The sequence below is a fragment of the Clarias gariepinus genome, chromosome 14, assembly GCF_024256425.1.
Source record: "Clarias gariepinus isolate MV-2021 ecotype Netherlands chromosome 14, CGAR_prim_01v2, whole genome shotgun sequence".
Lineage (NCBI taxonomy): Eukaryota > Metazoa > Chordata > Actinopteri > Siluriformes > Clariidae > Clarias > Clarias gariepinus.
Window position 1 is genome coordinate 12,048,009 of NC_071113.1, and position 12,886 is coordinate 12,060,894.

Sequence of the window (12,886 nt, forward strand, 5' to 3'; positions counted from 1 at the left end):
GCTGTTGATGACTAAGCTTTTATGTCTATAGAACTAATTGCAGATTATTTGAAGGTCATTATGGAAATAAATGCAATTTAAAGTCTCTCTCTTTCTATTTCACTCTCTCTCTCTCTCTCTCTTTCTCTCTCTGTGTCTCTCTTGCTTTCGCTCTGGGCTGTGGAGGTAATTTGAGGCAGAGCCTGATGGGCAGGGTGTCACAGAACTTGCTCATTGCTTGTGCATTAAATTAAAGAGTTTGGTTTGGGTAGGACTTTGTATGCAAGCATTTGCAAAAGTTTCACTATTAATCTTAAAACCGAGTGACCTCTACTAATGCTTTTTTTTTTATCTTTCCACAGTGAGATGCTTTGAGCTGCACTGAGTCATCCCCTGGAAAATAACCCGCAAGTCCAACCTTTTTCGCCAGTGAAACTGAATCGAAGCCAAATTGTGCGCTGTTTTTTTTTTTTTTTAAACCCAAGCCCCAATAGCTGTTCGGTAAGACGATGGATGCATTAGAGACTCTGTCAGGCTCTTCGCTGGATTCCAAAGCGGAGCGGATTGCACGCTATAAGGCTGAAAGGCGGCGCGAGTTGGCGGAGCGGTATGCCAACCTGGAGGATCTGTCCTCCAAATATACCAGGAGGGAGAGAAACCGGGACAATGCAGATGCTCCGGACAAAGCATCGAGCACTGAGCAAAAGCCTAAAGAAGTCAGTGTCAGTACACAAGGTCAGCCTGCTGAAGTTACAGCCTCGGAGGAAGTAGAGAATGAGAACGAAGTGCAGAGTGAAACTAACAAGAAACAGAGAACTCGGCACGGGTGAGTTGGGAATCCGTCATGAACCCTTTATTTTTGATATATCATCTTTCTGAGCTGTTCTGCAATAGGTCAAGTTTAGAACGAGGGTTGGGTCAGTGCATGTCCTGCTGTTATGAAATCAGAGCTTTTTCCCTCTCTCTGCTGGGTGTTTTATGCTTCTGAGAGTTTACAACTACTGGGATTCTAAGTAAACACTTGTGTGGGGCAGAGAACCGGGTGATACAAATCAGCCGAATGAGAATGTGCAAATGAGGGGAATGAGAGGCAAAACTTTTCCTTCCTTGTTTGGAGCTTTTTATCTTTTAGGAAGTGGCACACATTGCAGAATCGCAGGCATGTTTGGTCTTGACAAAAAGAATGAGCAAGTTTTCTTGGCTGTGGATGAGTTTTTCGAAAGGAATCACTTGCGGCTTGTGCCTGGATGTGTACAAACAATGCACTGTGTCCCATACAGTGAGTCACTGTCCTGTTTCCTGCATCCTGTATCCTGTATCAGTTCATTAACTCAATGTGAGGAAACTTTAGACTTTTACACCAAGAAGACGTCACATTTAGGGTTTGTACTAAACTGTGCATTGTTATTCTGACTCGGTGCCTTTGAAGAACATGAGCTTATCTCAGCGCAATGATCATGACACGACAGTCCGCCATTGTTCCTTTATCTTCAGGGTGTTATTACATGAGCAACCTGCCATTCTGACTTTTATCCATTTGTCATTGTTCGTAAAGAATTGAATCACTTCCCAGGTCAAGGTCTTAATGTCTTATCAGTTAAGACTTACTCTTTCAGATTGTTTCAGGTGTCTTCTTTAAATCAGGGTCGAGATTAAGGTTGCAAAATTTGATTTCAGAGATTTCTGGACCAGGTGTGAAGGGACGGGGGAAATATATTTGGTGACGGGAGGAAAAGTGGGTGGGTTTGGGGGGAGATTTGAAAGGATCATGCGTTTGTAAATATTGTTAAACAATACCACAATTTTAACATTAACCAGTTTAACTTTAAAAAGTTCCCTAGTCTGCTTTTTTCACCTTATCAGCCTTACATAACCATCAAACCAAAATCTGAAATTTAGTTGGAAAATACTACATTAATGTTCCTTGATCACTATATTTATGTGTTATTTTGGCACCTTAAGTATTTTTGATAAAGAATACTTATACTGTACTATTGCTTAATTATACTTTCAAGAAAAAATGCTGTACTATTATATAGACATATTCAAAGTACTTAAAAAAACAAAACAAAAAAAAAACCCAGTTGTACAAATATAATTAAATAAAAAATAAATCTATACAACAGAATGGTCATCATTGGCCTCCACGGTCCCTGGTTGGACTAGAGGGTCCTAGATGGATGGATGGATGGATGGATGGAAGTGGTGTGGTTGCTGATAATTGCTTTCCGTTAGTAATAAAAGTAACATTTTACATAAAAAGACCACAAACAAAACATATATTTAGGTAAAATTTATTATTATATTTTTTTAATACTAGAGTATCATAGCAACATTTTACTTTCAGTTGACTTGACCTGATGCTTAAATAATTTTAAACACTAGTCAGATCGAAATCCGATGTATTAAACAACCAAGCAGGCAGATCAGTGCTAGACTTAATTCTTGCTATTAATTATTTGTCAGCAACAAATCCCTAATATCTAATTATTTTTGACTTCCGTCGATCCAAGAGCAGCAGCACCATCAATGGTTTTAGTATAAAATACAGAATGGTATGAAGATGTGAAACTGGGGCTGATTTCATTCTGGGCCAGACTGTAGATTCTTGGCATTCAAGTCATTACACAGAAAAAAAACACACCGTAGAGTCGATTTAGCCTGTGTTGCCGAAACATTTGTAACACATTGTCAGCAGGGATTAGGAAGGCGCACGTGAAATATAGTCATGGGTGTAATGAAGCTGAGACAGGTAGGTATTTCATTTGTCATCTTTTTTTCTCAACATGCTTTTGGAAGAACAAGAAAGTAGATCGAGTCAGCCATCACTATCCAATCAAAGCACACAAAAGGAACAGATGTCAGCTCTGTACGTTTTTTTTTAAATGAAAAGGTTACGTCTTTTTTGTTTATTGATATTTAAAAGAAAGTAAAGTAGTAGAGCGTTTCAGACTTAAATCACATCGCATCTACAGTATCTTCTAGTCTGCCTTGAAGTGTGTGATTTGCTCTTCACCTCACATTATTCTCGTTATGCCGATAATGAGATGTTGTGATATACAGTGTTGCATTGATGAAGCCATGTTTTATCTTTATCACTGTGTTCATGTAAATAACTGAATATTTAAAAGCAGAATTCAAGGTAATTTCCCAAGCCAGGATAGATTGACTAAGAGAAGACAAAACTGTGATCATGTGACACTCCACTAGACTACACTGTGATCATGTGACTCAAAAATGATATGAGAAGAATGCTTCGTGTCACATCTCTCTCAAGTGAAGCATGATGCAGGTTTCTCTTTGTTTGGGTTGGGTTGAGATTTTTGAGATTGGCAGATTTGCTGTAAAAAAGCAACTACAGTACTAAACTAATAAAAAAAACAGCTTGAAAGAATGCAAAATCTTAATAGTACTTCATAATTGGAAAGTCACATACACTAGAACTTTGTTTTGGCCAAAACATGGTATTGGTGCCAAAAAGTCTCAAGTAGGTTAAAAAGTGAATTTTCAGATAGGATCGTATACCACCACTTTTTCATGATGCTTAATGCTTCTTATCTCCCGACCCATGCTGCATATTTTGTTAATATACATACACATTTATATTTTTATCAGATAAAATTAAACACATTTGTTAAATACAATTTCAAGCCCTTTTATGTACGTAGTGTCTGTAAATTTTGGAATTCAAATCTTTAAATGATCTTAATTGTCATTCAGAAGAAACTTGACCAATTTAGATTTAACATGAAAAGACATAAACCTTTTCATGTTAAATGTGTAGTATTCCAAAATGCAAAATTGTTACGATATTACAACATGCCTTTGACATGGTTACTGACACTACAGATTGTTTTGCTTTTTAAGCTTTTACCAAAAACCGGGATGCTTTAATTTAAGCATACATTTTTTAAAGGTTATGTGCTTCTAGAAGCTAACACCAATTTCAGTATCAATACAGTATTCATAAAAACATATGAATTTTAAAAAATATAGCCTGAAAATGGCCATTTATTGCACATATACATTTTTTATGGAAACAAGATTGTACACTTCCATGTCGCATAAACTTTAAAAATAGCTTCTATTCCACAAACATTTTCTGTATTACTGAATATGTATAATATAAAAAAAAAAATTAATCAGCACCACTATGGTGTTTTGGCTGCTTGCAAATTAATGCCACAGTGTCAGCTACACAGGACTATTGATATGTCGCGGTAGCTTATTACTATGTGCTCATCAGACATCAGGCTTATAACCTGATGTTGTGTTTGCAGTGTATTATATAATGCTTTTGTCTGGGCATAGTAATAGCACAGGGATCCAGTTTAATGCAGTTAAGTTGGTGGTAAAATGGTTAATCATCAGGCCAGCCTTTCTTTTTTTTCCATCTGCTCTGTGTTTACACAATGAAGGCCCCAGGTTGTGTTTGCACCCTTCTGAGTTTCATGGAAATCTTTCCAGACCACATGACAGTGATAACACACAGTTTGCTAGTATTATGAGATTTCTTGCAATGCATTTAAGGAAAGCGAAACAACTAACATGGATCTTTGTGACTTCATAGTCACTAGTACCCATGATGCCCTTTTTTTTTGTCCGTTTAGCACATTCTCTGCATTCATTGATTTATTAATTTCTCCTCTCTCCTCTGACCTCTTTACCCTTTTTCATCTTTACCCTGGTTGGTCGCTTGGTTGGTCACGGCACATGCAGTTGACTTTTGACTTGTCTGACGGTTTAAGGTCAAGGCTTAAGGTTCAGTGGTGTTTCAGTTACAGCTCTCATGGGACCTGAGTCAGGGGGTCAAGCACACATACATAGTGCTACGAGTGTAACACAATGACACAATGATGAGAATCTGTAACTCTTTTATGTATTTAAATATGCAAAGTGTGTGCTCTCTTTTTGATTCCTTGATATTTAATGATTGAAGACTATTATGGTGGAGCAGCGTCTTTAGCCGCCTGCTGATAAGGTCACGGTTTCTGGCTAGATGATACCAGTTTTACCCAACCGACTGTACCATTTTTTTTTTCGCCAATGGTCCAGGGAGAGTCCTTGTGATCGTTTGAAGTCATAGGGCCACCAAAACATTGTCCGAGTTGGTTGTCGTCATGTCTGGCTTACCTGAGTTTCCACTCTCTGGCATCTTCATAGGCACTAGCATTGTTAAGCTCTTGTAGTATCTGTACGTTGTAGGTGGACTGGATGATATCGAAGATGGTCAAGTCGCTCTCCACCAATCCAGCTGCCTCGGTTGTCCCATTCAATATCAAGTCTTCCTTACTTTCACTTTTTGATTCCTTTTGCATGTTCTTTTTCTTTGAACTTGAATTTTATAATGAATTTAGTTGCTCGATGAATCAAAATTTAAACAAACAAGGAGCTTCATTTATTCTTAAAACAACATACTAATAGTCTGCCTTTTGTTCGTATATGTATTCATGCTTATTTAAGACACGTTATCATGTTCATTCCAGACACCATACCAGCATTTGGTTCTGTTCCTATTGAAGAATAACAGAGGTCAGAAACTCTCCTAAATAACAACTACATGGATACATGAGGAGATCTGTGACTGTTGTGTAGAATAGCTACACAATGAATACATCATTTCAGCATAGGGGAAAAACAGCACCAGCTGTGCGAGCATATAAAGCACGGTTTCAGAGCGGTTGTTGCTTCTTGCCGCGAGCAGCGTGTCACCAGGACCATGTACAAAACACACTCCTGTGACGTCTTTAACTCCAGACATGTGTTGAAACAAAAGCGCTATATAAAGATTCCGCTCTGCTTGTCATGCCACGTTAGTTTGGATATAAAACACAGCTAAGTAATCACTTTTTCCTAAAAACTTTTTAACCCCTACCAAACAAGATGATCAGAAGGAGGAACTGAAAGGTTCCTGGAACCTGGAAGACCTGTTGGTGTGATGGTGGTTGGAAACGTGTCAAACCCATAGTTTTTTTTTTTTTTTCCATTTTCTTTCTGTTTCTGACAAACCCACATGATGAACATGCTTACACATTTGCATGTCAGTAATTACAAACCATTAGTTACAGACACTAAATTCTGGTAAATGCGCTCAGGCTTACTCTGGAGTGGAGCGCTTGATCAGTCATCTGTTCTGGGAAAGGGAAATGGCCGTGACTATGTTTAGTAAGTTTACTTTATGCTTTGTTGCGAATCAGGTTTTCATCAAGCATTGTAGGTGCTGTACTATGTGTGTGGCATTTGTGTTAAGGGTCTTCTTGAATAAGTGTTTTGATCAGGGTTAATTCCCTCATCTTGCATTTGTCTTGCTTATGTAATGGGTACGTTTTAATTAAGGCAGGCAGCTGCACTGCATCTTGTGCCATTTCTGCTGAATGTCTCTCCGCCAGATCCAAACAGATGCAGCAGTCTCACTGTAATAGCATCTTACTCTCACTTCTGCCACATCTGCATTTTCTTATCTAGTTTTACTTTAAATGCAGACAGATTTTATCATGCGCTATATGAAACTGGCTTTATCATGTATCGGTCTAGAATAGTTTCCTCTCCTAACAGACAGGGGGTGGAGTGGACTTCAGGTGAAATTGCGTCATATGATGCATCGTTTCTTCACTGCTATGTCTCTCTCTTTCTCTCTTCCACAGACTGCTGGACACAGAGGAAGTCAAACTGCCAAAGGGTAAGTTACTTTCCCCAAGTCCCTTCAATGGGCCTTTTGTCCTTCCCCTCCCTCTTCCTCTTCTAATGCTGCTGTGCTCCCAGATTCCCTTTCCCTGTTAACTAAGTAGGAAGAGCAGCATCCTGTCATAGCACACAGCTGAAACGTAAGGCAGTAGTTATGATTCAGGATGACGGGGAACTTTCCAGATGACTCCAGGAGGGTACTGGTCACATGTAGTTATAATCAAGGATTTCTGCCAGTATTGCTAATCTTGGTACAGTAAGGATGGTTTAGTCATTAGTTTATAAGTTTATACCATGCCCATATATGGATATTTTTGCAAACAGTTCCTACCCCCTCTGTTTTTAAACATCAATTTAAAAAATATCTCTGTGCACTGAGAACTTGCCCCAAGATCAGCCACAACATTAACACCACATAAAAGTAAATTCTGTCCCAGTTACAGTAAACTGGTCTCATAATCATCACCCAAGGCTCACGCATGTCCACAGGGACCAAAGGCCAGCCCATCTGGTCCGATCCCACAGATAAGCCAATGCAGCACAACCAACAAGACTGTCCACCCGACTTACAATCTCCCTAGATCCCAATCCAGTCGAGCGACCATTGGGATGCACCGGACAGACAAGTTTGATCCATGACGGCCCCACCCGGAGCCCAAAGCACCCAAGAAGGCAAAAAAAAAAAGCATAAAAACAATGTGCACTATTATTAATTATAAAATATAATTAAATATAGGTGTGGTTGAAACTAATTGACTAATTTTAAATTTAAAGTCAAACTAGGTGGTGGTGTGACGTCAGTGTTTTTAAAAACAGCTAATTTTTCCATTCGCATACAATTAATATACCCTGCAGAGACTTGCAAAAAGATCTATCTTCAGTGATACAGACAGACAAATAAAAAACTTTTTTCGAGCAGAAATCGTTTCCTTCACAAAACGGATGTCTTCTCTACAGATCTGCAAGTTTGAAAGACAACCTTTTCCAAATGGTGTGGTGTTGCGGTAGCTCAGACTCATGCTGCGTAGGCTTCATCCCCATGACCTTAAAAAATCCAATAAGATGCCGGTAATCACTGCATTTCCCGACTTCAGTCATTATAAGTAGCACAGTTTGAGTATGAATGACACAAACCAGCTATGCAGAGCCACTAGACACAAAGCAGACAAACAGTCATTTTTTTCTTTTTTTGAAACTTTTCCTATTTATCCTCCCCAGTTGCCTGTAGTGAGTAAATTAGTGTGTGAGTGTGTGTATGTATGTGTGTGCCCTGCGATGGATTGGCACCCTGTCTAGGGTGTACCCCGCCTCGTGCCCTACAGTAAGTCCCCTGGGATAGGCTCCAGGCTCTCAGCGACCCTGAATATAGTATAAAGCGGTATAGACTCCAGATGTAGAACTGGTAGATTTGTTTGTATCCCCCAACTGCACTGCATTCTACAACATGAAATATTAAGTTGACATATACGTTTTGGTCAAACACTATAAGATTGCATTCAGTCACATTTAGCTTTGCCCACAGCACACAATGTGGTAACCAGTCCTGTCTTTAACATTTTGAGTCCTGGAAAAGCCTGTGCCATCAAGGAAAAACTTTATTGATATGATATCCCTGGTCATTTAATACATTCAGGTCATCAGCTGACTTCTTCTTTTCAGTATTATCAGTATTATGCATGATGGATGCATCACTTCTTGCGCATCACTTCTTACCCTGATGTACACATGGCTTTGGCTTAGGGTCAGTCTGAACTCATCAGACCTCAGAACTTTTTTCCATTTCTCCAAAGTGCAATATTTATGCTTCCTAGAAAACTAAGGCCTGTTTTTCTGATGAGCCTTATTAAGAAGTAATTTTCGTATGGCCACAAAGCTGTTTAATTCCAATCCTTTAAGTTATTGTAACATTGTAACCAAATGGGATTGCTCTTACTTTCACTATTAAATATAGCCATGGTGTTTACTGTTGATTTCTTTTTTTTTGTGTTTTAAACATTCATGATTGTTTCTGCCCATATAACAAATTGACAGTTCAGCACTATCCTTTCAGGTTTTTGTAATGTGTTGCAGGGTTCGTAACCCAGTTCCAGTCATTTCAAATCTCCTTAGTTGTTTTTTTTGTTTGATGGAGCCCAAAATTTTGAACAGTCTGAAATGTGACATTATTTGGCCAGGCAGTGATCGAAAGTATTCCACTTATTATGAAAGTAGAACTATTTCTTCAATGATGTTCAATAATTGCAGTGAAAAGTGCTGTCATCCAAAGTCTCCCCAACAGTGTTTAGTTTGGTTAAGATCTACAGTAGGTGCTTTGAAGGCCATTGAGTATAATAATCAGCCTTTTCCATACTCATTAAAACAATCAGTGAGCCTGTGTATAATGTGGATCTTGGAAGAGACCCCTCCCATGAAAAGAACTTTGCCGTGACCCTCTGCTTAAATGGGACAAGTGTATGCACAGCATGTCAGGAAAAATAAAAAAAACATTATTTTTTTTCACCCGGGTTTCCCGATTTTCATCTTTTGTTATGGCAAGCCATTTCCTGTCACATTCCTCAGGTGTAGAACAAATATTCATAACCCCCATCACCAAGAGTTGACAGTTCAGTCAGCTTTGGTTGGCAAACGTTCTCAAACATTGGCTTGGTGTGTGACAGCCTTTTTTTACTGGCACATTCACTCATGTTGGCTGTGTGAAGTTCATAAATGCAGCGCAAGCCAAGTAATGTCATAGTATTGCATACTGGCCTGCTGTTTGGGAATCCCCACTTCAGTAGATCTGGCGGACAGCTTGGAAGCAAAAGCCCTCAGAGACTCACACACCACTCATCTGTTCCACTGGTGGAAAACATCGCCTACAGGACGTGGAATGCTAACTCAGCACATACATTTTCATTACAGAGAGAGAGAAAGCAGGAACGACAGAATGAAAAAGATGACAGAATAGATGTGAAGTTTGGCATGAAATTAAAGCGTGATGTTTCATCTCTCTGGGGAGGAGATGTGATATTCCCATTACGGACCACGGCCAGTTTTGGCTCTCAAGGCAGGAGCAGACCAGCACAAGACTAATCCCAGTACCTATGAAACACTGGCTAACCCTCAGGGTCGCTGCTTCCTTTCTACACTATTACACGGGCATCTGGTGTGGGTCAGAGCATTCCCACGCAGAACACACTCACGCACATACATACATACAGCTGGATCTTTATCTTCTAATCCTTTACAGCTGGTTCCAAATGGCCTGTGTAGTTTTAGACAGTATGTCATTTGCCGTACAGCTGTGATATTTTCACACTGGCTTCCCAGCATATTGTTTAAATAGTAATGTAGTGCCCATCATGATCAGAACTATGGACTGAAACCTGCTCGGATTCCACGATGCTCATTTTAATCTTTAGATGAGATTGTTCTGGCTGATGAGATTGTTCTGGCTTGATAGAGCAAGCCCAGGAACGACCAGTGCGCTGAATCATTCAGATTTAATGTAAACTGCTTACCTCATGTGCTCTCTCACTTATAAACGTTTAAACAGCTCCTATAGATCCTACTGATTTTACATCAAAGGGCTTTTCTAAAAACATTAATGATTTTTTTTTTACTGACTTTCTATTTGCATTATTTTATGAATGTGATACAGTGTTACCTTGGTATACAAATTTAGTCCGTTCCTGAGGTAGGGTTGAAAGGAGAAATTTTGTATTGTGAAACGCATTTTCCCATAGGAAGTAATGTAAATGCAGATAATCCGTTCCAGCAACCAAAAACTATTACTAATATTACCAATTTCCAACACTATAATCATATTTTGCAATCAAAACATTTAGATAAGACTTGTAAATGAAGTAAAATATGAAATAAATAGACTTTAAACCTCACTTAACCTTAATTTATAATTCTTATGGGTACCAGCTGCTTAAAAAAAGAAAACTGAAAGGGGCTCCATTTACTTCTTCTTACTGGGCTCGTTAACATTCCTGGGACCCATGGGACCCATGTCTTCACTAAATGCTTGCACAAAGTGCAAAAAAAAAAAAAAGTAAACTTACTTTGCTTGACTTTCCACTGACATAAACAAGTTTTGAATGGCTCCCAGGCGTATGCGCAACTTGTGCAATAATCAAAGCTTAAATAGCGCAATCTTTTCATTGCATTCACAAAACAGCAGCGAACTAAGAGATAAATAAAAACAATTAAACTAAAAATAATGCTTAAATGCCAAATTATGTCAGTATAGTAATGTCACTTTGCATTTTTTTGGAAAAGAAAGGATTTGACTTGCTTTGAAAGGATATTACAGAAACATGCTTAAACAAATCTTAATCTAAATGTTTGCTATTTTTATTTTTTATATTTGCATTTTTATTAACATGCAAAGGGTTCAAATAAAAAAAAATGTACAGGTTGACGATGAACAAGCACTGCTTGTTTCAAAGGCCCCAAAATTTACTATTGCTTCAAGTTTCTTTAACTCAAAGGTCCAAAAAATTTTTCGTACCTTAAAAGCTCTCTATTTCACTCCTTTTCCAAATGTGCCATTTCAGTGTCTATGTAAAAGAGCTATTTCTGGGCCACGGCAGAGAAGAGCGGGGCGGGTCACTTTTTATATGAGGTCACATTAGGGGGGAATTTAATTGGCTTTAATTTAATAGTGACTAAAAAATTTATTTATTTTTATTCCTTTTTTTTGTACACACACTGGTTAACCTTCTGATTGCCGCTATATGACTAAAAAGTAAATTTCTTTATAAACGGCCTCCTTAAAGTGTCATACACCTGCATCTTACAGACGATAGCAGACGGCAGACAGCAGACGATAAAAAAGAAGACAGCTTTAAGACGAGTGCGTCTGCCAGAACTTCTTGCTGTAAAGTAAGTTTGTGGCGTTTGCCAAATGCTCCAGTTTCTTATGGTTCTTCTTCTGATATGTTGCTGCTTATTCATGGCTGCCTTTAATAGACATCTTTTAAACTCATACTGCTTTGGTTTAATGAGAAGTATTTGAAGACCTTAAGAGGAATTGCTATGACTTCTCCAGTTTATTGGAGAGCAGCGCTATTTATCATACACATCATTGGCTGCAGGTTTACAGCAGAATTTCTTTTCCTTTTTTGTGCGATGTCTGGCCACTGCATTAGACTTTCAGAGATTTCGACTGGGGATTTTAAATTTTTACGACTAAAAATACCTTGGTCCATGGTCGCCATTTCCACGATTTAAGTTCATTTTAAGTCATTGGAAGACGAGCGTATTGTGTGAAGAGCTTGCATAAGTGTTTCTAAAGATGTATTCGAGAACAATATCTGGCCTTTATTAAAGCATTTTTGGATTATCACTGCACAGCTCAATAAATCCCTTTTAAAGATATGTGCATTTGCCCCAGATGACGATTTTGGCTGTTACAGTTAGATGACGCTAAAGTCTCCATCCTAGACTTTTGGGAATCTCATTTGTCAATCTTTGGACATTGTTTAATATTGTTTTCACAGTTGGCAAATGAAGTGGTTTTTCAAAATCATTTTGGCCATGATTTATCAACTCCAAACACTCAAAGAACAAATAATGAGTGATCATTTTGTTGCTTATGACAAAGGGCTCCTTTTTCTCCCTTTTTCTCTTTAAATCTTTTCCCTTCAGCATGATTCACTCTTCCTGACCTCTGTTCCCTTTTAGAACTGCCGCTTGCTCTCATTCAGTTTGAGACACTGTTTTTTCCCATGGTGTGTGTGTGTGTGTGTGTGTGTGTGTGTGTGTGTGTGCGCAATTGTTTGAGGGGTTGTTCTATCTCTAGGAAGCCCTGTCGCGTCCCGCTTGCTATGCCCACTATGCCTGTGTGAGGGCCTTTTAATAAATCCTTAGACTGAAAGCTTAATTGTAGAGCTGTTGAATGGTCTGACTCTGGAGGTTTGTTTTGATGTGGAAAGTACCCATAGTTCCACTCTGTTCCACCCTTTCTTTAATATCCTCCTATTTCTGTCTTTCTTTTTCTTTCTTTCTTGTTCTTGACTAGGATTTGGAGACACCTGAAATCCCGGCTGTCTCACAGGAAGCCATACAGGATGGTCACCATGCCAACAGACGTAACGAGCCAATCAGCACTCAGGACCAGCCGCCTAAAGCCAGGTAAAACAGGAAAGAACATCAGCGAGAAACCATTCATACCAGCTGGTTTGTTTGGAATTTGGGCCTGACAGCTAATCTTTGACATTCCAACTATCCACAT

At 38.8% G+C, this 12,886-nt stretch overlaps 1 protein-coding gene across 1 annotated transcript in view; it reads left to right on the plus strand.

Annotated features, from left to right (window-relative positions):
• The window catches only part of svild (supervillin d), a 56,302-nt gene that overhangs the window by 19,656 nt on the left and 23,760 nt on the right, over positions 1–12,886 (plus strand). The window contains exons 2-5 of the mRNA XM_053511565.1: positions 342–805; positions 6,624–6,658; positions 11,453–11,535; positions 12,674–12,786. Coding sequence (XP_053367540.1) covers positions 489–805; positions 6,624–6,658; positions 11,453–11,535; positions 12,674–12,786 — 548 coding nt within the window. The 5' untranslated portion in view covers positions 342–488. The remainder of the gene's footprint in view (positions 1–341; positions 806–6,623; positions 6,659–11,452; positions 11,536–12,673; positions 12,787–12,886) is intronic.